The sequence below is a fragment of the Pristiophorus japonicus genome, chromosome 19 (assembly GCF_044704955.1).
Source record: "Pristiophorus japonicus isolate sPriJap1 chromosome 19, sPriJap1.hap1, whole genome shotgun sequence".
Classification (NCBI taxonomy): domain Eukaryota; kingdom Metazoa; phylum Chordata; class Chondrichthyes; family Pristiophoridae; genus Pristiophorus; species Pristiophorus japonicus.
Window position 1 is genome coordinate 93,839,904 of NC_091995.1, and position 26,944 is coordinate 93,866,847.

General features: G+C 51.0%; 1 protein-coding gene across 2 annotated transcripts; it reads right to left on the reverse strand.

Moving 5' to 3' along the window:
- Positions 1-4,446: 4,446 nt before the first annotated feature.
- Positions 4,447-26,382, reverse strand: LOC139230058 (cathepsin D-like). 2 transcript variants are annotated; one of them, XM_070861832.1, is made up of 9 exons: positions 26,191-26,381; positions 17,741-17,900; positions 16,548-16,671; positions 15,930-16,048; positions 13,753-13,952; positions 13,343-13,465; positions 12,689-12,833; positions 11,519-11,617; positions 4,447-9,265 (listed from the first exon to the last, which is right to left on the reverse strand). In XM_070861832.1, exons 1-9 carry the CDS (start codon positions 26,250-26,252, stop codon positions 9,104-9,106), a joined length of 1,194 nt encoding a protein of 397 aa, XP_070717933.1. In that variant the 5' UTR covers positions 26,253-26,381; the 3' UTR covers positions 4,447-9,103. The 2 variants fall into 2 exon arrangements, with proteins under 2 accessions (XP_070717933.1, XP_070717934.1); XM_070861833.1 differs by lacking the exon at positions 11,519-11,617 and having other exon boundaries at positions 26,191-26,382.
- Positions 26,383-26,944: the final 562 nt, after the last annotated feature.

Genomic DNA, 26,944 nt, shown 5'->3' on the forward strand with positions numbered 1-26,944 from the left:
TGAGGGAGTGCCGTACTGTTGGAGGTGACGTCTTTCGAATGAGACGATAAACCAAGATCCCGTTTACCCAGTGTAAATGATCCCATGGCACTATTTTGAAGAAGTGCAAGGGAGTTATCCCTGGTGTCCTGACCAATATTTATCCCTCACCCAACACCTAAAACAGATTATCCGGTCATTATCACGTTGTGGGAGCTTGCCACGTTTCCCACATTACAACAGTGACTGCACTTCAAAAAGGTACTTCATTGGCTGTAAAGTGCTTTGGGACGATGTGAAAGCTGCTCCAATTCCACAATTGCTAAGTCTAAAATTAAAATACCAAGTGCTCCCTGCCAGACCCCACCATCCAGGTTTGGACTGGGAGAGTCACAGGAGTCCTCCCCTCCACCCTCCCCCCTCCCATCCTCTTCCTCTCCCATCTCCCCCTGCCCCCCTCCCCCTTCCCCATCCCCTCCCCCTCCTTCCCTTCTCCTCCCCTCCCTATCCTTCCCCCCTCCCCTTCCCCATCCTCCCCCTTCCCCATCCCCTCCCCCTCCTTCCCTTCTCCTCCCCTACCTATCCTTCCCCCCTCCCCTTCCCCATCCTACCCCCCTCCCCTTCCCCATCCCCTCCCCACCCCCATTCTCCCCCCTTCCCTTCTCCTCCCCATCCTTCTCCCCTCCCCTTCCCCATCCTCCCCCCTCCCCATCCCCTCCCCCCAATCTCCCCCCTTCCCTTCTCCTCCCTTCCCTATCCTTCCCCCCTCCCCTTCCCCATCCTCCCCCCTCTCCCATCTCCCATCTCCCCATCATCCCCCCCACCCCCCACCCCCATTCGCCAACCCCCCTACCACCATCTGCCTCCCTTTACCCATCTGTCTACATTCATCCCAACAGAAAGCAGCTGGTATTCCCAACAAAAGCAGCATCTCACATGGGATATGCCTCACGCAATACACTCGAGCAAATAAAACAGAGAGATTTTGAATAAACAACAAAAAACTACTTGTTTTTATACAGCGTCTTTTATGTCATAAAATGTCCCAGGGCGCTTCACGGGAGCGTTATCGAACTAAATTTGACACCGAGCCGCATAAGGAGAAATTAGGGCAGGTGACCAAAAGCTTGGTCAAAGAGGGAGGTTTTAAGGACTGCTTAAAGGAGGAAAGAGAGGTAGAGAGACGGAGAGGTTTAGGGAGGGAGTTCCAGAGCTTGGGGTCCAGGCAACAGAAGGCACGGCCACCAATGGTTTTTTTAATGAATTCCTAGGATGTGGGCGTCGCTGGCCAGGCCGGCGTTTATTGCCCATCCCTAATTGCCCCTTGAGAAGGTGGTGGTGAGCCGCCTTCTTGAACCGCTGCAGTGTGGTGAAGGTGCTCCCACAGTGCTGTTAGGGAGGGAGTTCTAGGATTGTGACCCAGCAACGATGAAGGAATGGCCGATATATTTCCAAGTCGGGATGGTGTGTGACTGGGAGGGGAACGTGGAGGTGGTGGTGTTCCCATGCGCCTGCTGCCCTTGTCCTTCTAGGGGGTAGAGGTCGCGGGTTCGGGAGGTGCTGGCGAGTTGCTGCAGTGCATATTGTAGATGGTAGAGCGATTAAAATCAGAGATGCACAAGAAAAGAAAGACTTGCATTTATATAGCACCTTTCACGACCACCGGACATCTCAAACACTTTACAGCCAATGAAGTGTAGACACTGTTGTAATGTGGGAAACACGGCAGCCAATTTGCACACAGCAAGCTCCCACAAACAGCAATGTGATAATGAGCAGATAATCTTGTTTTAGTGATGTTGATTGAGGGATAAATATTGGCCCCAGGACACCGGGGATAAGTCCCCTCCTCTTCTTCAAAATAGTGCCATGGGATCTTTTACATCCACCTGAGAGCAGACAGGACCTCGGTTTAACGTCCCATCCGAAAGATGGCACCTCCGACAGTGCGGCACTCCCTCATTACTGCACTGAAGTATTGGCCTAGACTTTTTATGTGCTCAAATTCCTGGAGTGGGGACTTGAACCCACGACCTTCTGATCCAGAGGCGACTGTGAGACCCATTGAGCCAAGAGGCCAGAATTGGAGGAGCACAGAGATCACGGAGGGTTGTAGGGCTGGAGGAACTCACAGAACCACAGTACAGAACGGGTCAGAGACAGAGCGATCACAGGTAGTCCATAACCCACCATGTGGAGGATGTTCAGAGTTGCTATTCCCAGTCTAACAATATTGCACTAATTCAGGGCAACTTCCACAACCAGAAAATAATAAAACTGTGTGACAAAATATTTTAGCAAAACGCGCTGCTCAATCAGAAATCCCTGCTAAATATAACCGGATATGTGCTACAACAAAAACTTGTATTTATATAATGCCTATAACATCCCAAGGCGCTTCACAGGAGTATTATGAGATGGAAATTTGACACAGTCACACAAGTAGAAATTAGGGCAGGTGAAAGTGGTAGGTTTTAAGGAACGTCTCGAAGGAGGAAAGAGAGGCAGAGAGGTTTAGGGAGGGAGTTCCAGAGCTTGGGGCCCAGGCAACAGAAGGCATGGCCACCGATGGTTGAGCGAGTATAATCAGGGATGCTCAAGGGGGCAGAAGTAGAGGAGTTCAGATACCTCGGGGGGTTGTGGGGCTGGAGGAGATTATAGCTGCCTTGAGAATTGGAGATGCGCAAGAGGCCAGGATTGGTGGAGCGCAGAGATCTCGGGGGGTTACATAAGAAATAGGAGTCGGCCATTCGGCCCCTCGAGCCTGCTCCACCATTCAACAAGATCATGGCTGATCTTCGACCTCAACTCCACTTTCCTGCACTGTCCCCATATCCCTTAATTCCCTTTGTTCCCCCAAATTTATCGACCTCCGTCTTGAATATACTCAACGACTGAGCCTCCACAGCCCTCTGGGGCAGAGAATTCAAAAGATTCACCACCCTCTGAGTGAAGAAATTCCTCCTCATCTTCAGTCCTAAATGGCCGAGCCCTTATCCTGAGACTGTGACTCCTGGTTCTAGACTCCCCAGCCCGGGAGGGAAACACCCTCCCTGCATCTACCCTGTCAAGCCCTTTAAGAATTTTGTATGTTTCAATGAGATCACCTCTCATTTTTCTAAACTCTAGGGAATTTAGGCCTAGTCTACTCAATCTCTCCTCATAGGACAATCCCCCCCCATCCCAGGAATCAGTCTGGTGAACCTTCGCTAAGGCAAGTATGTCTTTCCTTAGGTAAGGAAACCAGAATTGTGCACAGTACTGCAAGTTTGGGTTGTAGGCCTGGAGATAGGGAGGGGGCGAGGTCATGGAGGGGGCGAGGTCATGGAGGGGGCGAGGTCATGGAGGGATCTGAACACAGGGACGAGAATTTTAGAATTGGTGTGTTGGCGGATCGGGAGCCAATGTAAGTGAGTGAGCTCACAGGTTGTGGAGGTCATTGGCTAATGCAAGGACTGGCCCGTCCACCTATTTTGATGGGGTTTCCTCCGTCGAGGACCTCTATTTTAAAATTCTCATCCTGGTTTTCAAATCCCTCCATGGCCCCTTCCTATCTCTGTAATCTCCGCCAGCCCAACAACGCCGCCCCCACCCCCCGAGATATCTGCACTCCTCGAATTCTGCCCTCTTGCGCATCCATGATTATAATCACTCCACCATTGGCGGCCGTGCCTTCTGTTGCCTAGGCCCCCAAGCTCTGGAATTCCCTCCCTAAACCTCTCCCCTCTCTTAAAGCTCGCCTTAAAACCTACCTCTTTGAGCCAACGTTCGGTCTTTTTTTTTTAAAATTCGTTCACGGGATGTGGGTGTCACTGGCAAGGCCGACATTTATCGCCCATCCCTTGTGAAGGTGGTGAGCCGCCTTCTTGAACCATTGCAGTCCGTGTGGTCCCATCGTGCTGCCTTTGTCGAAGCGGTTTTGAGGCCATTTAAGAGTCAACCACATTGCTGTGGGTCTGGAGTCACATATCGGCCAGACCGGGTAAGGATGGCAGATTTCCTTCCCTAAAAGGACATTCATGAACCAGATGGGTTTTTCTGACAATCCGGTAGTTTCATGGTCACCTTTACTGACACTGGCTTTTTAATTCCAGATTTATTTAATTAACTGAATTTAAATTCCCCAGCTGCTGTGGTGGGATTTGAACTCCCGTCTCCGGATCATTAGTCCAGGAATCGGGATTACTAATCCAGTAACACAACCGCTATGTTACTGTTCCCTTACATTAAAAGAGATACTTGGATTTATATAGCGCCTTTCACGACCACCGGATGTCTCAAAGCGCTTTACAGCCAATGAAGTATTTTGGAGTGTAGTCACTGTTGTAATGTGGGAAACGCAGCAGCCAATTTGCGCCCAGCAAGCTCCCACACACAGCAATGTGATAATGAGCAGATCATGTTTTTTGTTATGTTGATACAACACATGCTGTGTATGCACACACACAAATCTTCAAATATTGAGCATTCTAGTTCAAAGATCAACTTTAATTTACTTTTTTTTTTTAAATACAAGCCAACACACAGCAAGAAGCTTCATTTTCTGTGGGCATGACCTCACTCAAGAACCTACTCGGGTTCTTTTAAATACTAACTTTTAATTTATATAGTGCTTTTAACGGAGTAAAACATCCCAAGAAGCTTAAAGATCATGAAAGGGTTTCGATAGGGTAGACATAGAGAGACCAGAACTATGGGCCATCGATATAAGATAGTCACCCATAAATCCCAATTGGGAATTCAGGAGAAACTTCTTTACCCAGAGAGTGGTGAGAATGTGGAACTCGCTGCCACAGGGAGGGGTTGAGGCAAATAGTATCGATGCATTTAAGGGGAGGCTGGATAAACATATGAGGGAGAAAGGAATAGAAGGATATGGTGAGATGGAGAGGGGTGGGAGGGGGCTGGTGTGGAGCATAAACCCCGGCACGGACTCATTGGGCTGGATTGCCTCTTGCTGTGCTGTCAGTTTTAACCTTTGTGACTTTCCATTTTCACTGACCTCCAGTGGCACGGATGGAGTATTGCACCGCTAGCTTGCCCTCGTGGGTCCAGCGGGCTTAATTCTACTGTTCCCGAGCTTCGGACAGTGTGATCCTCCATCACGTCATCATAGAGTACTGCGTGCAGTTCTGGTCACTGCTTTACAGGAAGGATGTGATTGCACGAGAGAGAGGGTACAGAGGTGGTTTACGAGGATGTTGCCGGGACTGGAGAATTTTAGCTATAAAGGAAAGATTGGATAGGCTGGGGTTGTTTTCTTTGAAACAGAGGAGGCTGAGGGGAGACCTTATTGAGGTGTATAAAATTATGAGGGGCCTAGAGTGGATAGGAAGGACCTATTTCCCTTAGCAGAGGGGGCATAGATTTAAAGTAATTGGTGGAAGGTTTAAAAGGAGATTTGAGGGGTAATGTCTTCACTCAGAGGGTGGTGGGGATCTGGAACTCACTGCCTGAAAGGGTGGTAGAGGCAGAAACTCTCACCACATTTAAAAAGTACCTGGATGTGCACTTAAAGTGCCGTAACCTACAGGAGACACGATGGGCCAAATGGCCCCCTTCCCTGCTGTAAATTTCTATTCAATAATGCGGAGGCAGTTCCTGCATAAACTGACAACTCCCTCAGAGAGTAAAATCAGAACCCAATTGAGAAAAACCAACATAAAATTACTCAGCTACCCACGGGGATAGGGATCTGCCCCAATGTTCCATGAAGGGAACAGGATTGTGGGGGGAATCCTGCACACAGAATTTTAAAAAAATGAATCCACTAAAAAAAAATAAAGTAGATTTAATCCAGTTTCCATCCTTGCCCAGTTGCTGGCTGGCAGGGGGCATGGGGGGGATTGGGGATAAAGCGTTCAGACCTTTGTGATGCAACTCGTTGAGATTAGGGTGTCTGGGCAGTATAGTTACCCACCCCCCCCCCCTCCACCACCCTCAGTCACACCAACCTCTCACTTCCCCCAGTTAGGGAAAAGGAGGAAGTTACGCAAGTTGATCCTTGGCCGCCCCCTACGGGCGAGGAGACTTAATGCACGCCTCTACTCTTCGCCGCCCCCTACGGGCGAGGAGGCTTAATGCACGCCTCTACTCTTCGCCGCCCCCTACAGGCAAGGAGACTTAATGCACGCCTCTACTCTTTGCTGCCCCCTGTGCATCCCCGGTTCTGGATGAGGTGAAAGAGCTCGTCACGGTCAAACCCATCATCTCCCAACCTCTTCCAGCAAGAACATGTCCAATGGCCTGACATAGGGAGCTTGCCGTGCAAAGAATCACAAGTGTCAGCCCAAGTGGCCACAAGTTTCCCCTTCCCACCCCCCGATCTCCGCCCCAGTCAGGAACGGATGCCGGTATTGTTCCCTCTCCAAGGCAACGAGTCGACACCCACCACACCACATCCGAGAGGCCCACTGCTCTTTGGGAGAAGAACACGGGACTAACCCCCAAGTGTCCTTCGACCAACTGTCCAATTCATATTTTTATTTGATATTGATTCACAGGATGCGAGCAAGGGCTGGCATTTATTGCCAGTCCCTAATTTCCCCCTCAAGGAGGTGGTGGTGAGCTGCCGCAGTCCCGTGCGGTGAAGGTGCTCCCACAGTGCAGATTTTGTCATAGCGGTTTTGGTGCAACAGAGTGGGTCGCTAGGGCTGTTTCAGAGGGGCGGCGAAAAGGGCTGATCGAACTGGACATTAGTGCAGTCAGGCAGCAGAGCAATAGGCAAGCAGGCAGAATTACACAGGTCGATACTTGACTGCTCCCTATGGGCCAGGAGGCTTATTGCATGCCTCTACTCTTGGCTGCCCTCTATGGGCGAGGAGGCCAACTGCATGCCTCTACTCTTGGCTGCCCTCTATGGGCCAGGAGGCCAACTGCATGCCTCTACTCTTGGCTGCCCTCTATGGGCCAGGAGGCCAACTGCATGCCTCTACTCTTGGCTGCCCTCTATGGGCCAGGAGACCAACTGCATGCCTCTACTCTTGGCTGCCCTCTATGGGCCAGGAGACCAACTGCATGCCTCTACTCTTGGCTGCCCTCTATGGGCCAGGAGGCCAACTGCATGCCTCTACTCTTGGCTGCTCCCTATGGGCCAGGAGGCCAACTGCATGCCTCTACTCTTGGCTGCCCTCTATGGGCGAGGAGGCCAACTGCATGCCTCTACTCTTGGCTGCCCTCTATGGGCGAGGAGGCCAACTGCATGCCTCTACTCTTGGCTGCCCTCTATGGGTGAGGAGGCCAACTGCATGCCTCTACTCTTCAATCACCTGATACAAGGAACTAAGGAAGTGCAGCCAAGCAGGAGCTCCCCAAGACCGGCGAGTGGGGAGACTGAATGTTCCCACCTTTAGAACTCCAAACCGTTTGGCTGACACGGGAGGAGAGGAGAGGAGATGAACAAGAGCAAGCATTCACTCATTTGCCCGAGTCACTCATAGATTGATTCAGGCCTCAGATCTATTGAGCCCTCGCTTTGGAAGTCACTAAGACAGAGCAGACCAAGGCCCACGGTGTTATACGGGAGGCGGTACTACTGCTGTGTCTGGGAAGTGCGTCTAAACCGTTAAGCATTGATTTTGATCTTGACAGCTCTGGCATTAGACACACACAGTGGCCCTTTTATAAAATAGGAGTTGGCCATTCCGCCCCTCGGGTCTGCTCCGCCACTTAATGAGATCATGGCTGATCTGATCTTGGCCTCAACTCCACTTCCCTGCCCGCTCACCATAACCCTCGACTCCCTTATCGTTCAAAGATCTGTCTATCTCCACTTTAAACATATTCACTTCTGCTTGGGCTCCTGTTCCCATATCCCTTTGATACGACAGCACCTAGCCTTGTACCTCAGGGCAAGCATCACAACGGAATGGGAAGGGGCGTGAATAAAAATGACCTCTTCCTTCCTCCCTCCCTCCCTCCGACGAGAGCAAAGCGTCTGCGACAGCGCGATCTGTCCACGAAGCGAAACTCGCCAAGGCTGGTGAACACCACCATCCTCTTTGATCAAACAGGAACGAGAGGCAGAGGGACAAATTACCAAGTGCACCCATGGACTCTGGCCTCACTGACATTGCGGCGCAAAGGTCACCAGCAAGTGACATCAAAGCAAAATAAAAATGATAAAACACACCACGGTGCAAAAATAAAGCAACGCCGGGGTTTGTTGATCGACAGTGCGGGGTGGGCGAGCGGCGAATGGGGAGGGGCCCCAGCTACACTTTGCTGCTCAAGGAATCCTCTGAAAACACGACAGTTCACGCGGGAACAGTTTGCACCATCCGCGATAATGGGGATAGGCCCTCGGGCATTAAATTTACCCAAAAGCAGTTTCTGCTCAGAGCACCCACACACACACAAATTAATCAAATGTAAGTTTTGTGCAGGGCTAGATCGAGGTTAGATGCGAGGAGGTGGTCTATCCCCAGAGAATAGCAGACCTTTGGAACAAGCTGCCGTTTCATGTGGTGGATCCCTCCGGACGAAAGCTGGATTTATTTCTGGCTGCGGGGGGAGATCGCCTCTTACAGAAGGGTAGGTAATGCAGGGAATTTAACGGCCAGAGAGATCTCCTGGACTAGTTTCGATCGCCTAGATGGTTCGGAGAGGAATGTCGCAGATTTTTCTTTTCCCAAATTGGCCTGGGTTTTTTTTTTTTTTCTCCTGCAGGGAGGTAGAGTTGAAGCCAAGATCACAGGGTTTGGGGTGAGGTGGAATGTGTATGTTGTGGTGCGCGGGGCATCGTAATTGTGGGGGGGGGGGGGGGGAAGACAGGCTCCCTGGTCCAGATGGTCAGCACCTGTCTGTCATTGTTCATAGGCTCGGGCCTTCAGCGACATACAGGGTTAGATTCCTTCTGTATTCAAAGTGGGTAATGGTCGCTCTGTCCCGTGACTGCACGAAGGTGCGGTTCAATCAGCAGGGTGAGGGTTTGGGAGGAAGGGCACGTTTAGTCAGCAGGAGTTGGGAGTCAGTAGGAAACTGAGCAGCGATTTTATATTTCCTCTTCTAAAATTAGACTCACGCAAGTTTAAAAAGAAATGGGGAAAGAGGGATACTGACTCGAGCAGGAGGGAAAGAGACCCGTTTGATTTTTGGGGAGGGTGGGAGGAAGGGAGAGAAGGCGCTACACGGCCTCAGCGAAGCCCACGCGATTACTGGCACGGTCGAAGACTGTGTAATAGCGCCCGATGAAGACGTCGCCCAGGATCCAGAGTGGGCCAGCAGGAGGTGGGATGTTCATGCCCAGGAAGCCACTGAGGCATATGGTCTGGCCGAACTTGCTGATCTGCAATAGACAACCAGAGAGAGAAGGAACAGGTGAGAACCGATCAGAAATAGGAGCAGTAGGCCACATGGCCCCTCGAGCCCGATGGCTTGTACATGAAACACAAAAAGTTAGGATGCAGGTACAGCAAGTGATCAGGAAGGCCAATGGAATGCTGGCCTTTACTGCAAGGGGGGGGGTGGAGTATAAAAGCAGAGAAGTCCTGCTACAACTGTACAGGGTATTGGTGAGGCCACACCTGGAGTACTGCGTGCAGTTTTGGTCTCTATTTAAGGAGGGATATACTTGCATTGGAGGCAGTTCAGAGAAGATTCACTCGGTTGATTCCGGAGATGAAGGGGTTGTCATATGAGGAAAGGTTGAGCAGGTTGGGCCTGTACTCATTGGAGTTTAGAAGAATGGGAGGTGATCTTACTGAAACATAAGATTCTGAGGGGGCTGGGCAGGGTCAATGCAGAGAGAATGTCCCCCCTCGTGGGGAAATCTAGAACTAGGGGGCAGAGTTTCAGAATAAGGGGTCGCCCATTTAAAACGGAGATGAGGAGGAATTTCTTCTCTCAGAGGGTGGTGAACCTGTGGGATTCTCTGCCCCAGAGAGCTGTGGAGGCTGGGTCATTGAATATATTTAAGGTGGAGATAGACAGATTTTTGAGCGATAAGGGAGTCGAGGGTTATGGGGAGTGGGCGGGGAAGTGGAGTTGAGTCCATGATCAGATCAGCCATGATCTTATTGAATGGCAGAGCAGGCTCGAGGGGCCGAATGGCCGACTCCTGCTCCTATTTCTTATGTTCGTATGAGCCTGCTCCGCCATTCAAGATCATGGCTGGTCTTCATCCTTGACTCCACTTTCCCTGCCCAATCTCCATATCCTGGTGATTCCCCTAGACTCCAAATATCTATCTCAGCCTTGAATATATTCAGAGACAACCTCCACAGCTCTCTGGGGCAGAGAATTCCAAAGGTTCACAACCCCGAGTGAAGAAATTCCTCTTCATCTCAGTCCTAAATGGCCGACCCCTTGTCCTGAGACTGTGACCCCTGGTTCTAGACTCCCCAGCCCGGGGAAAACATCCTCCCTGCATCTACCCTGTCAATCCCCTTCAGAATCTTGTGTTTCAATGAGATCACCTCTCATTCTTCTAAACTCCAGAGAGCATAGGCCCATTCTACACAATCTCTGCTCACAAGACAGCTCTCATCCCAGGAATCAGTCTGGTGAACCTTTGTTGTACCGCCTCCAAGGCAAGTATCTCCTTCCTTTGATGAGACCCCAACTGCGCACAGTACTCCAGGTGTGGTCTCATCAAGACCCCGTACAAGGCAAGTATCCTGAAACTGTGCAGAGTACTCTAGGATAAAAAGGGATTAATAATTAACCACAGAACCCACGTTGGGCTCACTGAAGGCCAAATGATGTCAACTATCGAATCCAACCTCAGCCAACGCAAGGCAAGTTGGCAGAATTAAAAACCCCTGCCCAGAGAGAAGGGTAACCGGATCAAGGTTTGCAAAAAATGGTAAAGGGGTTGCAACAGGGTAGAAGTAGAGAGGATGTGCAGGGGAGACCAGAACCAAGGGCCACCTTTGAGGGCAATTAGGGATGGGCAAGAAATGCTGGCCTTACCAGCAACACCCTCATCCAGTGAATGAATATTAAAAAAAAAATGAAAGGCTGTTTATTAAAGTTAATTTTTTTTAAATTCAAATGTTTGTACAGGCACTGGAGAAGATGCAAAGATTGACTGGAATTATACCAGAACTGTGAGGTTAGACCCATCAGAAAAGATTGAGGGGCAGGGGCTCTGCTCTAGAAGAGAGAGGTTTTGAAACGTTTTCATTTGCGGGCACGAGCAGAGCTAGGAGGCCATCACTCCGACAGAGCACTGCCCCTCCAGCAGTGCGGCGCTCCCTCAGCACTGCCCCTCCAGCAGTGCGGCGCTCCCTCAGCACTGCCCCTCCAGCAGTGCGGCGCTCCCTCAGCACTGCCCCTCCAGCAGTGCGGCGCTCCCTCAGCACTGCCCCTCCAGCAGTGCGGCGCTGCACTGGAATGTCGGCCTAGATTTGTGTCTGGCAAGGCGGGGGAAGTTGGATGTGAGGCACCTGGTGTTCTCCTTATAAACTGATCTGGGAGCATTTGCTGCCAAAAATGGAACACCTTCCATCCCAGAGCTCTTCTCCTTAATATCAGCACAATTCACAAGAGACAAATTCAAAACACAAAGCCCCAGTTAACAGTCAGCAGCCCACTGCACCTGCATCACGTACTGTTCCCCCGTCAGGGAGAACGCCTTGCCTCCCAGCGTGAAGGTGATGATGGGAAGAGTCGGAATCTTCTTACAATCGATCATGTACTGTGGTGAGCACAAAGAAAATTCATCACATCACCAGAAAGAAACTAACAGTTGAAAGGAAGAACTTGCATTTATATAGCACCTTTCACAACCTCATGTCCAAAAGCACTTTACACCCAGTGAAGGAGGTTTATATAAGAGTATAGTCGCTGTTGTAATGGAGGAAACAGCAATTTGCACACAGCAAGCTCCCACAAACAGCAATGTGATAATGACCCGGATAATCTGTTTTTAGTGATGTTGATTGAGGGATAAATATTGCCCCAGGACACCGGGGATAACTCCCCTGCTCAAAATAGTGCCGTGGGATCTTTTACGTCCATCTGAAGGGGAAGACATCAGTTTAACGTCTCATCTGAAAGACAGCCCCTCCAACAGTGCAGCGCTCCCTCAGTACCGCCCCTCCAACAGTGCGGCACTCCCTCAGCACTGCCCCTCCCTCAGTGCGGCGCTCCCTCAGTACCGCCCCTCCGACAGTGCGGCGCTCCCTCAGCACTGCACTGGGAGTGTCAGCCTGGATTTACGTGTTCAAGTCTGTAAAGCGGGACTCAAACCCACAACCTCCTGACTCAAGATGAGGAAGTGTGATATTTCACCTAATTTATCAAAAATAAATTCATTCTCGGGATGTGGATGTTGCTGGCTTTCATCGCCCATCCCAAGCTACCCAGAGAAAGGTAGAGGTGAGGCTTCTCCTTGAACCGATGGCAAAGGTTTGGCTCGCTTTCAAATCCCTCCATGCCCTCGCCCCTCCCTATCTCTAATCTCCTCCAGCCGCGCCCCCCCGCCATGTCTGCGCACCTCTCTACCTCTCTACCTCTCTACCTCTCTACCTCTCTACCTCTCTACCTCTCTACCTCTCTACCTCTCTACCTCTCTACCTCTCTACCTCTCTACCTCTCTACCTACCTCTTTGACCTGCCCTAATAACTCATGCGGCTCCGTGTCAAATCTTTTTGGTAATCGCTCTGGTGAAGCTCCGAGACGTTTTCGTCGTCAAAGACGCTATATAAATGCAAAGTGTTATCGTTGATGGTCAGAGACAGACCGTGTGACGATGTCACTGCGTACCTCGCCCTGAATGAGGGGCAGTGCTCCGATGGCTCTCTGCAGGGCTCGAATCTCCTCCACAGGCCCCACAATGAGCGAAGTTCCTGTATCCACTATCGCCTGGCACCCACCCTTACACAGAGTCAGCCCGTCTCCCACAGTCACCCTAAAAAGGGGGCGGGAGGAATAGAGGGTGTGGGTGTGGAGGAAGAGAGTGGGGGGGGGGGGGGGGAGGGAGAAAAAAAAAGAGGAAAAACATTACAGCGGGGTCAGGCGTAAAACACGTCCACGGCAACACTCGAGCTCTTGTGCCGACCCGGTGTGTTAGAGCCCGTTTCCAAGCCGGGATTGCGGATCCCACAGGTGCCGCCGGCGACTCAAGTGGCCTCGCCGGAACGGCTGCGCGTCGCGGGCGGGAGCCCCCCCCCCTCGATATCCCCGGAGCCCGGCACGCAGGGCGGGAATTCAGCCTCTGCTCCGACTCTCGGCGGGCGAGGGGGTAGGAGGGAATACAAGACCCCGTCAGGCGAGGTCAGCATTGGGCCCAGCGCGAAGCTCCCATGGCCAAACAGCCAGCCCCGCACTCCCAAGCTGACGAGCGCCGTGGGTGAAGGGCGGAAGACGTGGTGGGCGAGCGCGGTGGCGAGGAGTGGCGGGGAGAGAACGGTTACTCACTGGTCGGCCTCGATCTGCCAGTAGGCCTGGCGCGTGACGTTGATGTAGTGGAAGTCTCCGGTGTAGTACTTGGGGTCCACACCCCCGAGCAACAGCTCTCCCCCGGGCTGAGTGCTCGCGTTCCTGGACCAAAAACACAAGAGGCCTCAGACAGGGAACACATCACTCAGCGCACACACACACACACACACCTCAATAGGACACGGGGAGAAACAGGCAGGACATCAAACGGTCCTCGAGACTGGGCACCAGAGAACTAAACACAGACAGCACAGCAGCCCGAGGGAGGGAGGGAGGGAGGGAAAGAGAGGGAGGCAGGGAGGAAGGAAGAGTTGAGAAGGGGAAAGAGAAGGATAATGAGAGAAAAACACACCCCACCCCTACCCAGAGTGCGACAGCCACAGACCCACCTGTTGAGGTAGAAGGAGAAGATATTTTTCTCCACCAGTTTCTGCTCCATCATGTTATCGAAGACAGGCAGGACGCCATCGACGGAGATGCGGGGGTAGGCCATGCCGAGGATCCCGTCAAACTTCGCCGTGACAAACACAATCCCTGGCTGCTTTATCGCCTCACCAAACACCTGCCTTGGGGTCACCATGTCCCCAATCTGTAAAACCAAAGCACACGCCCAGATCCCAAGCTCGTCAAACGGGCCTCCGATAACTTTCAGCCGCACAACACTTTCACCCCGGTAACCTAGGCCCTTCCCCCATTCCCCGTCCGGCAACGTCACAATCTTAACGTTCTCACCCTCGTGTCCAGATCCTGGCCATGGTCTCGGCCCCCACCACCCAGACAACCAGCCACCACCCCACCACCCCCCTTCCCCACCGCTTCCCCCCCCCCCCCCCCCCCACCCACCCCCCACCCCTAGTGCAGTTCCAATAGAGAGCAGCATGGGGCACCACAGCCCACGGCCTCCGCAGATGGTTGCTCGGCTACCCCGCGCCTGCAGGCTGCGCCCTCAGTCGCCCTCGACACACTCTCTCCGTCAGTAGCAGGGAGCCGCGCAGTCTCAACCCCCTGCGGCCCCAGGGCACTGCCAGCTCAATCGAACCTTCGCCCGCGACGATCGCCCACCAGCTATTCGACTGGGGGAGGGTGCGCAAAAAAAAATTAAAACTCAGGGCCCAGACAACGCTTGCTCTCACCCGACGTCCAAACACCTTCCAGCAGGAGGCGCTGGGCAGCAATCAGGTGCACGAGTCCCCGCTGAATTTTTCTCATCCCAATCACTCGACACACTGGTGGTGGCAAGACTTAACTAGGGGAGATTCTAAACAGGCCATGCTAATTCACACTTCCTCGTGGATGCTACGCACACTTGCCAATTCAGGGAACTGCTCCCTCAGCTGGCACACAGCTATTTTTGTGGTGACCTCTGTGCCTAAAGAGCGTGATGTTGAAAACCAAACTACTTCCCTATTTCCACAAGTCTGTGGCATCATCAAACATTCCCAGGGCAGGTACAGCACGGGGTTAGATACAGAGTAAAGCTCCCTCTACACTGTCCCATCAAACACTCCCGGGGCAGGTACAGCATGGGTTAGATACAGAGTAAAGCTCCCTCTACACTGTCCCATCAAACATTCCCAGGGCAGGTAAGCACGGGGTTAGATACAGAGTAAAGCTCTCTCTACACTGTCCCATCAAACACTCCCAGGACAGGTACAGCACGGGGTTAGATACAGAGTAAAGCTCTCTCTACACTGTCCCATCAAACACTCCCAGGGCAGGTACAGCATGGGGTTAGATACAGAGTAAAGCTCCCTCTACACTGTCCCATCAAACACTCCCAGGGTAGGTACAGGGGGTTAGATACAGAGTAAAGCTCCCTCTACATTGTCCCATCACACACTCCCAGGGCAGGTACAGCAGGGGGTTAGATACAGAGTAAAGCTCCAGTCACTAAATGGTCAGTTTAGTGTGGGGTTGGGGTTTGATGTGTGCCGTGGGGCTGTGCCACTGTGAGCTGATTATGTCCAGTGTGGGGTGGTCTCAAAGGATCCTCACTGACAAAGCCGATGGCACCTGGCCACGGGGGGGGGGGGGTGGGTCTTTAACACCCTGCCACGATTAACGCTCCAAAATCCAACCATTAGTGTCAAATTCAGATGATCATGCACAGTGTGACGTTCTGCAGCACATTATTCTCACCTCTAATGGTATTTCAATCCTGTATTCAGGGAGGGTGTTTCCCCCGGGCTGGGGGGTCCAGAACCAGGGGTCACAGTCTCAGGATAAGGGGTCGGCCATTTAGGACTGAGATGAGGAGGAATTTCTTCACTCAGAGGGTGGTGAATCTTTGGAATTCTCTGCCCCAGAGGGCTGTGGAGGCTCAGTCTTTGAGTATATTCAAGGCTGAGATCGATGGATTTTTGGATATTAAGGGAATCGAGGGATATGGGGATCGGGCGGGAAAGTGGAGTTGAGGTCGAAGATCAGCCGTGATCTCATTGAATGGTGGAGCAGGCTCGAGGGGCCGAATGGCCGACTCCTGCTCCTATTTCTTATGTTCTCATTATCGGGTGAGGCTGTGTTGAACCCGAGCACCCCCCCGCCTCGCCGGGGCGGCTTTACTTACGGTGACGGTATCCTGGCTAAGGAATCCCGAAAGGCTGCCGCTTCCGTAGCGAATGGCAAACGCCGTTCCATTCTTAACATACGTGCTGGAAGCATCCGATTTGTACTTGTGGTGAATCCCTGAACAGACACAAACAGAGTGTCCCGTCAAACCAAGCTCATCACTGGAGAGCTCCGTCCCTCCTCCCGCCCCGGATAAATAAAAGGTTAGAGATCAATCACTGGTGTTAGGAAGCAATATGTGTCACTTTTTTGCACAAAGCATTACACACTCCCAGGGCAGGTACAGCACAGGGTTAGATACAGAGTAAAGCTCCCTCTACACTGTCCCATCAAACACTCCCAGGGCAGGTACAGCACGGGGTTAGATACAGAGTAAAGCTCCCTCTACACTGTCCCATCAAACACTCCCAGGGCAGGTACAGCACGGGGTTAGATACAGAGTAAAGCTCCCTCTGCACTGTCCCATCAAACACTCCCAGGGCAGGTACAGCACAGAGTAAAGCTCCTTCACCACACGGACTGCAGCGATTGAAGAACGTGGCTCAGCTCCACTTTCTCGGGAATTAATAATAAAGGCGTTGAATGAAACACTTGTGGGACTGTTTCCGTTACTCACAGCAAGCGATGTCCCAAATGGAGCAGTGTGACGAGGGGACCCACAGGTTGGAGGAGCCAGTGTCAAAGACAACGGTGAAGGGCTGAGGTGGAGTGCCGATGCTAATCTTGCCGTAGTACTGGGCCTGAAAGACAGGAGCGTTGGAGAGAGACAGAGACAAGGAGAAACGCGGCAACCAATTTGCGCACAGCAAGTTCCCACAAACAACAATGTGATAATGACCCAGATAATCTGTTTTTGTTATGTTGATTGAGCGATAAATATTGGCCCTAGGACACTGGGGATAACTCCCCTGCTGCTCTTCAAAATAGTGGCCGTGGGATCTGTTCTGTATTTAACCCCTTGTAACCTGCATTACACCTGTCCACCAGAAAGCCCACTTGTTGAGTCCCAAGGGATCCCAGCATCCCTTGGGAGTACAGTATATAAGCAGGCCACCCAAGAGGTACCTGCACTCGAACTACAATAAAAAGGAGCCAAGGTCACACTTGCTCATTACACACAATACTTGGTCTGACCATTTATTATGAGTATAACAGGATCTTTATTGCAGACAGGACCTCGGTTTAACATCTCATCTGAAAGACTGTCGCCCCCCCGACAGTGCAGCACTGCCCCCCCGACAGTGCAGCACTGCCCCCCCGACAGTGCACTGGGAGCGTCAGCCTAGATTTGTGTTCAAGTCCCTGGAGCGGGACTTGAACCCACAACCTTCTGACTCGGAGGCGAGTGTGCTGCCCACTGAGCCACGGGAGCCATCAGCCTGCACCAGGGCCTGGTTGAGTGCTCGTTAGTGACTCCCTCCCACTCGCCCACTTTCCGATCGCCGCTGCCAACACCAAATGGTGGCGGTGTGTATTCCAGCCGAGGGGAGAAAGATTTTCGCTGGCAGCGGGTTTCTGGGAGCACCACTATCCGTGCAAACCTGGCGGAGCTGCCCGCACATAGTCAGGTCGACTGTGCATTTGAGGTCCCACTTTCGGCAAGGAGTGTGGGCTCTCGTGTGGGAGTGTTCCCTGATCCCGAGCAGAGAGATTTCTGAGTGAAACCCAAAGAAAAAAAGTAAACAGAGACAGAGTGCAGTGCGCAGGAGCGAGAACACCAGTGAGCGCGCAGGGGGAAAAGAGTGCACGCACGAGAGTGAGCCGGCAGGAAAGTGCGCGGGCGAGCATTTGGTTGTCGGCCATACTCACATCCAAGTAGTTGGTGAGTATTTCGGGAGTCTCCCCTTCCTTTCCCGGGAATCCCGTGTACTTCTCATTTGCGTGTTGACCAACAGCAACGAGGCTCTCGATGGAGTCTGCGGCTTCGATCAGCACCCACCGCACTGACCGGAACTTGGTGAGCGGAATTCTGTCAAAGGAGGAAATAAAAATATTGAAATGTTCTTTCCTGTAAATCTTTACGCCCCCCGCCCCCAGGCACAGACTCTTGTTGGGGTGCGAGAACTGGGCCAAACCAACATTCTTCAAGCCTGAGAATCAGAAGCCGTCGGCCAGCTATTCGACTGTGAGGGCAGCACAGCCAAGTCCTTATCCCGTCTTTACTCAGCATCACTGGGTAGTGATCAGGCAGGACACTTGGCATTACCTCCCCTGTCTCTTCCCCCCCGCCCAATTTGTGTATACACTGAAGTTTGCACCACAAGTTGAGCAGGCCATTCAGCCCCTCGAGCATGTTCCGCCATTCGCTGAGATCCCAGCTGATCCACACCTCAACTTCATTTTCCCACCTTAGCTCCATATCCTGCAAAAAATCTTACCCAGTAAATTTTTTTTTTTTTTTTTTTTAAATATCCATCGATAAGAGTGTTGCAAACTTCAATTCACCCCCCCCCCCCCCCCCAGCATCCACAGCTTTTCCCCCTTAAATGGCCTGGCTCTATTTATAAGATTCTGTCCCTCCCATACTGGATTTCTCCACCACAGGCAACAGCCCAGGAACAGGCCATTGGGCCCCACCGCTCCGTGCCGGGGTTTATGCTCCACACCAGCCCCCTCTCACCCTCACCCCATCACCAGATCCTTCTGTTCCTTTCTCCCTCATGTGTTTATCCAGCCTCCCCTTAAATACATCGATACTATTCGCCTCAACTCCCTGTGGCAGTGAGTTCCACATTCTCATATAGTCACTGTTGTAATGTGGGAAATGCGGCAGCCAATTAGCACACAGCAATTGTGATATGACCAAATAATCTGTTCGTGTGATGTCGGTTTGTGAATAAATATTGGCCCCAAGACACCGGGGAGAACTCCCCTGCTCTTCTTCAAAATAGCGGCCTTGGGATCTTTTACATCCACCCGAGCACGCAGACGGGGCCTCTGTTTAACGTCTCATCTGAAAGACAGCCCCTCCGACAGGGCCGCGCTCCTTCAGCACGGCACTGGGGGAGTTAGCCTAGATTTTTGTGCTCAAAGTCTCTGGAGTGGGACTTGAACCTACAACCTTCTGACGAGAGTGTGTTGCCCACTGAGCCACGGCTGACACTATTGAATCCACGTAACGCCTCGATCAGACCAGCCTTCAATCTTAAAGTCCAACACAAGAGGAAAATCAGAATTTCACAAATGCCGATTAGCCTATAGTTTGTGGGTGATCAACTGTAGAATGATCGCAATCTCTTCTTGTTCATACACCAAGTTGCAGCAAAACCAAACTGGTTTGCATCAGACTCGAGCGGCAGAAAGAAAGACTTGCATTTATATAGCACCTTTCCCGACCACCGGACGGACGTCCCAAAGCGCTTTACAACCAATGAACTACTTTTGGAGTGCAGTCACTGTTGTAATGTGGGAAACGCGGCAGCCAATTTGTGCACAGCAAGCTCCCACACACAGCAATGTGATAATGACCAAAATCTGTTTGTGATGTTGGTTGAGGGATAAATATTAGTCCCAGGACACCGGGGAGAACTCCCTGCTGCTCTTCGAAATAGTGCCGTGGGATCTTGTGTCCACTTGAGGGGGCAGACAGGGACTCGGTTTAACGTCTCATCCGAAAGATGGCACCTCGGACAGTGCAGCACTCCCTCAGTACTGCCAACAGCGCCTCTCCGCCATATTTTAGCGCCTCAGCAGGGATTCCATCCGCACCCGTAGCCTTGTTGTTCTCGAGCTGTTTTATGGCTTTGCCTACCTTATGCAGCATTGGGGTTTCACGGAGTTGGTGGCAGGTCGCGTGCTGCGGGATGGAGTTGAGAACACTCGAGTCAAAGGCAGCGTCTCGATTGAGGAGATCTTCAAAGTGCTCCTTCCGGCGGGCCCAGACAGCCTCGGTGTCCTTGATGAGCGTTTCCCCGTGCTTGGCCAGGAGTGGGGTGGGGGGCCTTGGGAGTTTGGACCGTAAGTGGCCTTGACTGCAGTGAAGAATCCTCGCATATCGTGGCTGTTGGCCAGTTGTTGTATCTCCTGTGCTTTCTCCATCCACCACCTGTTCTTTAGGTCCCGGGTTTTTTGTTGGACCTCAGCCTTGATCCGTCTAACGTTGCTTTGCTGCTCGAGGCTCAGAAATGCTCTGCGCTTACGATCTATTAGTTCTTGGATCTCCTGATCATTTATCATCACCAGTCCTGGTGTTTTCTGGTTGAGTGACCAAGTGTCTCTTCACAGGCACTGATTATAGAGGCCTGGAGGGCAGACCAAGCGCTGTAGGCATTCAGCATCTCAGGGTCATCAAGGCACGCCAGGTTAGCTGTGAGGCCCTGGGTTTAGAGGTCTCTCTTAACCGGGTCTTTAAGTGCCCCGGCATTAACTTTTTTGCGGAACTGCTTCTGCTGTCCCCTCTGCTTTGGGGCTATGTTAATGTTGATGATGGATCGGATTAGACGGTGGTCCGCCCAGCAGTCGTCAGCTCCTGCCATGGCTCGGGTGACGCGCACATCCTTGCGATCCCTGGCTCGGACGATGATGTAGTCGAGCAGGTGCCAGTATTTTTGGAGCGAGGGTGTTGCCACGATGCCTTGTATTTGTCCCTCTGGCGGAACAGGGTGTTGGTGATGAGGAGTTTATGTTCTAGACATTGTCAGGAGTAGGGTACCGCTGGAGTTGGCTTTCCCTACCCCCTCTCTGCCAATCACGCCTCCCCAGAGGGCTGTGTCGTTGCCGACCCTGGCATTGAAGTCACCCAGGAAGATCAACTGGTCGCCCGTGGGGACGCGGGACAGGGATGTCTCCAGGTTGCAATAGAAACCCTCTTTAGCCTCACCCGTTGCATCAAGTGTTGGGGCGTACGCACTGATGACTGTGGCGCATTGGTTCCGGGATAGGGTAAGACGAAGAGTCATGAGGCGTTCGTTAATCCAGTCTTTGAGGCGGTCAACCAGTTCATTTTTGACGGCAAAGCAACTCCATCAAGGCAGCATTCTTCCTCTGGTTTTCCTTTCCAGAAAAAAAAAGTGCAACCTCCACCATGTTCCTTGAGCTGGACTTCCTCTGCTCGCCGGGTCTCGCTTAGCGCGGCGATGTCAATGTCCAAACGTTCCCGGGCAACTATGGCGTTCCGGCCTGTTGCTGTTGGGGTTGTCCATGAGGGTCCTGACGTTCCTGGTCCCGAACTTCATACTGACGAAGTGGAAGATGCCTGTGCGCGAGTTCTTTTAACGTGGGGTGGCCGCTGCACACCAGCAACCACACGGGCTTAGCCGAGAGAGGGGTCTTGGTCCAGTGGCAAGGGGGTCCAGGACGACTGGAGACCAGGCTCGGCTGAATGAGCCTCATGGCCGCACGCTCGGCACTGAGTAGCGCCCGTGATGGTAGGTTACCAGAGGTTTGGTTGGGGGCAGGCATTGGGAGGGTCAGCTGGGGTTCCCAGGGACGTTTTCGAAAGTTTCTTCCAAAGGTTAAAAAATTTCCCCAAAGGGTTTACAAGTTGTTTTAAAAGTTTAAAAAAAAAGAGTTTAAGAGTATTTCCAAATTATTTTTTAAAAAGCTACACAGGCAGAAATGGCGGACCAGTTGATCAAATACTTTGGTTCTGTCTTCACTAAGGAAGACACAAATAACCTTCCGGAAATACTCGGGGACCGATGGTCTAGCGAGAAGGAGGAACTGAAGGAAATCCTTATTAGTCAGGAAATGGTGAAGGCCGATAAATCCCCGAGGCCTGATGGTCTGCATCCCAGAGTACTTAAGGAAGTGGCCCTAGAAATAGTGGATGCATTGGTGATCATTTTCCAACAGTCTATAGACTCTGGATCTGTTGCTATGGATTGGAGGGTAGCTAATGTAACCCCACCTTTTTTAAAAAAAAAAACAGAGGGAGCGAGAAAACAGGGAATTATAGACCGTTTAGCCTGACATCAGTAGTGGGGAAAATGTTGGAATCAATTAAGATGTAATAGCAGCACATTTGGAAAGCAGTGACAGGATCGCCCCAAGTCAGCATGGATTTATGAAAGGGAAATCATGCTTGACAAATCTTCTAGAATTTTGAGGATGTAACTAGTAGAGTGGACAAGGGAGAACCAGTGGATGTGCTGTATTTGGACTTTCAAAAGGCTTCTGACAAGGTCCCACACAAGAGATTAGTATTGGGGGTAATGTATTGATGTGGCTAGAGAACTAGTTGGCAGACAGAAAGCAAAGAGTAGGAATAAACGAGTCCTTTTCACAATGGCAGGCAGTGACTAGTGGGGTACCGCAGGGTTCAGTGCTGGGACCCCAGCTATTCACAATACACATTAATGATTTAGACGAAGGAATTGAATGCAATCTCTCAAGTTTGCAGATGATACTAAGCTGGGTGGCAGTGTGAGCTGTGAGGAGGACGCTAAGAGGTTGCAGAGTGACTTGGACAGGTTAGGTGAGTGGGCAAATACATGGCAGATGCAGTATAATGTAGATAAATGTGAGGTTATCCACTTTAGTGGCAAAAACAGGAAAGCAGATTATCTGAATGGTGACAGATTAGGAAAAGGGGAGGTGCAACGAGACCTGGGTGTCATGGTAGATGAGTCATTGAAAGTTGAAATGCAGGTACAGCAGGCAGTGAAGGCGGCAAACGGCATGTTGGCCTTCATAGCGAGGGGATTTGAGTATAGGAGCAGGGAGGTCTCACTGCAGTTGTACAGGACCTTGGTGAGACCACAACTGGAATATTGTGCACAGTTTTGGTCTCCTAATCTGAGGAAGGACATTCTTGCTATTGAGGGAGTGCAGTGAAGGTTCACCAGACTGATTCCCGGGATGGCAGGACTGACGTATGAAGAAAGACTGAATCAACTGGGCTTGTATTCACTGGAATTTAGAAGAATGAGAGGGGATCTCATAGAAACATATAAAATTCTGACAGGATTGGACAGGTTAGATGCAGGAAGAATGTTTCCGATGTTGGGAAAGTCCAGAACCAGGGGTCACAGTCTAAGGATAAAGGGTAAGCCATTTAGGACCGAGATGAGGAGAAACTTCTTCACTCAAAGAATTGTGAACCTGTGGAAGTTGTTGAGGCCAGTTCGTTAGATATATTCAAAAGGGAGTTAGATGTGGCCCTTACAGCTAAAGAGTTCAAGGGGTATGGAGAGAAAGCAGGAATGGGGTACTGAAGTTGCATGATCAGCCATGAACTCATTGAATGGTGGTGCAGGCTCGAAGGGCCGAATGGCCTACTCCTGCACCTATTTTCTATGTTGATTGAAGGTTTAATAAATAGATTAAGAGTTGGTTAAAAGTTGGTACTGGCCATGTCAGCCTAAATTTTTGTGCTCCAGTCCCTGGAGTGGGGATTTGAACCCACAACCTTCTGACTCAGAGGCGAGAGTGCTGCCCACTGAGCCACAGCGAGGGTCACTACGCTCTACTGCGACACATAGGGAAGTGGTTCCCCGATAAACACTGATGGGACAGCCCCAGAGATTCCCTGAAAACACTAAATACATTCCCGGGAGAACCCCCACCCATCCTGACCTTTGAGAGGCAGCAACTTGCATTTGTATAGCACCTTTCATAGAATGATACAGCACAGGAGGCCATTCGGCCCATCGTGCTGGCTCTGCGAAAGAGCGATCCGATTAGCCCCACTCCGCCCCCCCCCCCCCTGCTCTTTGTTCATCGCCCTATAAATTTCTCCTTTTCAAGTATTTATCCAACTTCCCGTTTGAAAGTTACTATTGAATCTGCTCCCACCGCCCTTTCAGGCAGCGCGTTCCCGATCACAACTCGCTGCGTTAAAAAAAATTCTCCTCATTTCCTTCCTGGATTTTTTGCCAATTGTCTTAAACCGGAGTCCTCTGGTTACCGATCCTCCTGCCACTAGAAACACTTTTTCCTTATTTACTCCATCAAAACACTTCATAATTTAAATTTAAACAGAGCACAATGCCTCGAGGCGCTCCACAGACAAAATGGACGCCAATCTGAAGGAGGATATTAGATGGGGTGGCCAAGAAGCTTGGCCAAAGAGGTGGATTTTAAGGAGCATCTTAAAGATAGAGAGAGCGAGAGCGAGATATATATATTTAGGGAACGAGTTAGAGCGCTTGGGGCCAAGGCAGCTGAAGGCACAGCCGATGGTGGGTGAAGGAGGATGCACAAGAGGCCAGGATTGGAAGGACAGAAGGACATGGGGGGGGGAGGGCTAGGCTGGAGAGGGTTGCGGGACTGGAGGAGGGGACAGAGGTAGGGAGGGGCGAAGCCACGAGGGACAAGACGAGGACAAGAATTTCTCAGTCCTGTGTGAAGTACCCAAAGTAGAACAGCGCCATCATCGGTGCACAATAACCCGGGCCCAAATTACCCAAAGGAGAGAGACTCGGACAGCACGGAAGGAGGCCATTCGGCCCATCGAGCCTCTGCCATCTAGTTCGTCAAGGACAGTCTCTGTGCATCGTGGAGCAAGGGCAGGTTTGGTTAATGGAACAGATATACACAGCAATGTTTCTTTAAGATATTATCCTGCCAAGTTCCTGTAGCCCAACCTTTGGCATTGAAGTCAAACAGAAATTTGCAAGACTGTTAATTAATCACTACCATGGCAGTCATCTGCAAAGCTGTTACACCAGAGCATATGAACTTCTCGATTAGATTCCAGCCTGTAACTCACTCCCGGGTATCTGTTATTCTATATATAAACCCCCCTGACCCCCTCGATTAGATTCCAGTCTGTAACTCACACCCGGGTATCCTTTATTCTATATATAAACCCCCCTGACCCCCTCGATTAGATTCCAGCCTGTAACTCACACCCGGGTATCCTTTATTCTATATATAAACCCCCCTGACCCCCTCGATTAGATTCCAGCCTGTAACTCACACCCGGGTATCCTTTATTCTATATATAAACCCCCCTGACCCCCTCGATTAGATTCCAGCCTGTAACTCACACCCGGGTATCCTTTATTCTATATATAAACCCCCCTGACCCCCTCGATTAGATTCCAGCCTGTAACTCACCCCCAGGTATACAAGAACATAAGAAATAGGAGCAGGAGTCAGCCATTCGGCCCCTCGAGCCTGCTCCGCCATTCAATGAGATCATGGCTGATCTTCGACCTGAACCCCACTTTCCTGCACTGTCCCCAAATCCCTGGATTCCCTTAATATCCAAAAATCTATCGATCTCAGCCTTGAATATACTCAAAGACTGAGCCTCCAAAGCCCTCTGGGGCAGAGAATTCCAAAGATTCACCACCCTCTGAGTGAAGAAGTTTCTCCTCATTTCAGTGCTAACCTCAATTTAGGAATCAAAGGACGTGTGGAAACAATAAATCCCTAAAAAGCCAGCCTTTAAAACGGAAACCTGTGTGGCCATGGCATGTGGGGAACAATTGGGAAATTAATCACCAGCGTCGTCACTGCTGGAACGTGTTCCAGAGAGTTCGGACTGCAAACACCCAGACGCCAGGTGGCGGAACATTCCAGAGCTTGGCGACAGCCACCGACCAGTTGACAAGAGTTGGCAAGTCCTTTAACAACCCAAAACTGATCTTTAAATCCTCAGCCAGCCGAGTGGGGAAAAAGTGGCTGAATGGGTCACGAACCACCAACTTGGTCTGGTTTTCCAACAAGACATATACACACACACTCAATAACAATTTGCATTTATATCATAGTTAGTCCCTCAGAATCGAGGAAGACTTGCTTCCACTTTAAAAGTGAGTCCTTAGGTGGCTGAACAGTCCAATACGAGAACCACAGTCCCTGTCACAGGCGGGACAGACAGTGGTTGAGGGAAGGGGAGGGTGGGACTGGTTTGCCGCACGCTCCTTCCGCTGCCTGCGCTTGCTTTCTGCATGCTCTCGGCGACGAGACTCGAGGCGCTCGGCGCCCTTTAATGTAATAAAACGTCCCAAGGCACACCACAGCACTGTCATAAGACAAAACAGATAAACTTGACACTGAGCCACTGAAGAAATGACAGGCAGGTGACCAAAAGCTTGCTTAAAGAGGTCAGTTTTAAGGAACATCTTAAAAAGGAGGAAAACAAGAGGGAGAGGTGGATGGAAGAGAGACCCAAATGTAACTGCATTCACCCAATTAACTGTCTCTCTTCAATTCCTTCACCGCCCCCATCCCTGCAAACCACCACCATTAGAGTGAAGATTGCAGCAAAGTTGCAACACTTAGTATTTCCTGCTTAGGGCTCTTAAAGCTTTAAGTCAGCAAGCACCTCTTTGCACAAACACACACAGAATAAATGTCTCTCTGCTCACCTAACCAGGGCATCGCCAGTCACCCACAGCATGCAAAGCAACAGTACTTGGAACCACTTCATGACTGATGCACTATTTTTTTTTCTTAATCCACTCCAGCAGTGCAACAAACAAAATTACACAGGCACAGGCCAAGCTCCTTTGCAGAATGTGTGTGTGCCTGGAGGAAGGCACATTGCATTGGCCACAAAGGAACTTCTGGTTTCAATCCTGCGGTGCTGAATGGGCAAAGGCCCCTGTCAATCAGCTGAGCTCACACCATCTGAGGCTGGGCTGTGGTCATGTGACTGGCACAATCACATGATTGATCAGGAGACTGCAAGCTGTTTGCAACTAGGTCACAGGGGCACTTTAATGCAATCAACTCTTTTTGGGGACTACAAATAAACATTAGATCGAGTGCCCCCCCCGATCTGGGGGACACTCCAGACACTTATAACAGCCCTCTTTTTTAGGTTTTTTTTGCAGGTTTTTTTTTGGTGTTTTTTTTTTAGGGCATTAAAATTCAATATTTTACAAGTGCCCCCTATAAAACTGGAGGGGGACACTACTTTAATGCAATCAATCCTGCTCTGGGTTTGGGGAGTGCAGTTTATTAATTTCTCTCTCCCAATATAAAAGTTTCACTGGTATATTATGTTCCAACCAATTAAGTGTAAAGAGAAAAGATTAAAGAATTTGAAAGACTTGCATTTTTGACCGCTGTGAAGCACCTTCAGACGTGTCACTACGTTAAAGGCGCTATATAAATACA

Coding starts and splice junctions, on each gene's coding strand:
- LOC139230058 (XM_070861832.1), bottom strand. CDS start 26,252: ATGAAGTGGTTCCAAGTACTGTTGCTTTGCATGCTGTGGGTGACTGGC. Junction 16,672..17,740: donor TACTCACCAACTACTTGGAT/GTGAGTATGGCC, acceptor CCTGTCTTTCAG/GCCCAGTACTACGGCAAGAT. Junction 16,049..16,547: donor CATTTGGGACATCGCTTGCT/GTGAGTAACGGA, acceptor GTGTCTGTTCAG/GGATTCACCACAAGTACAAA.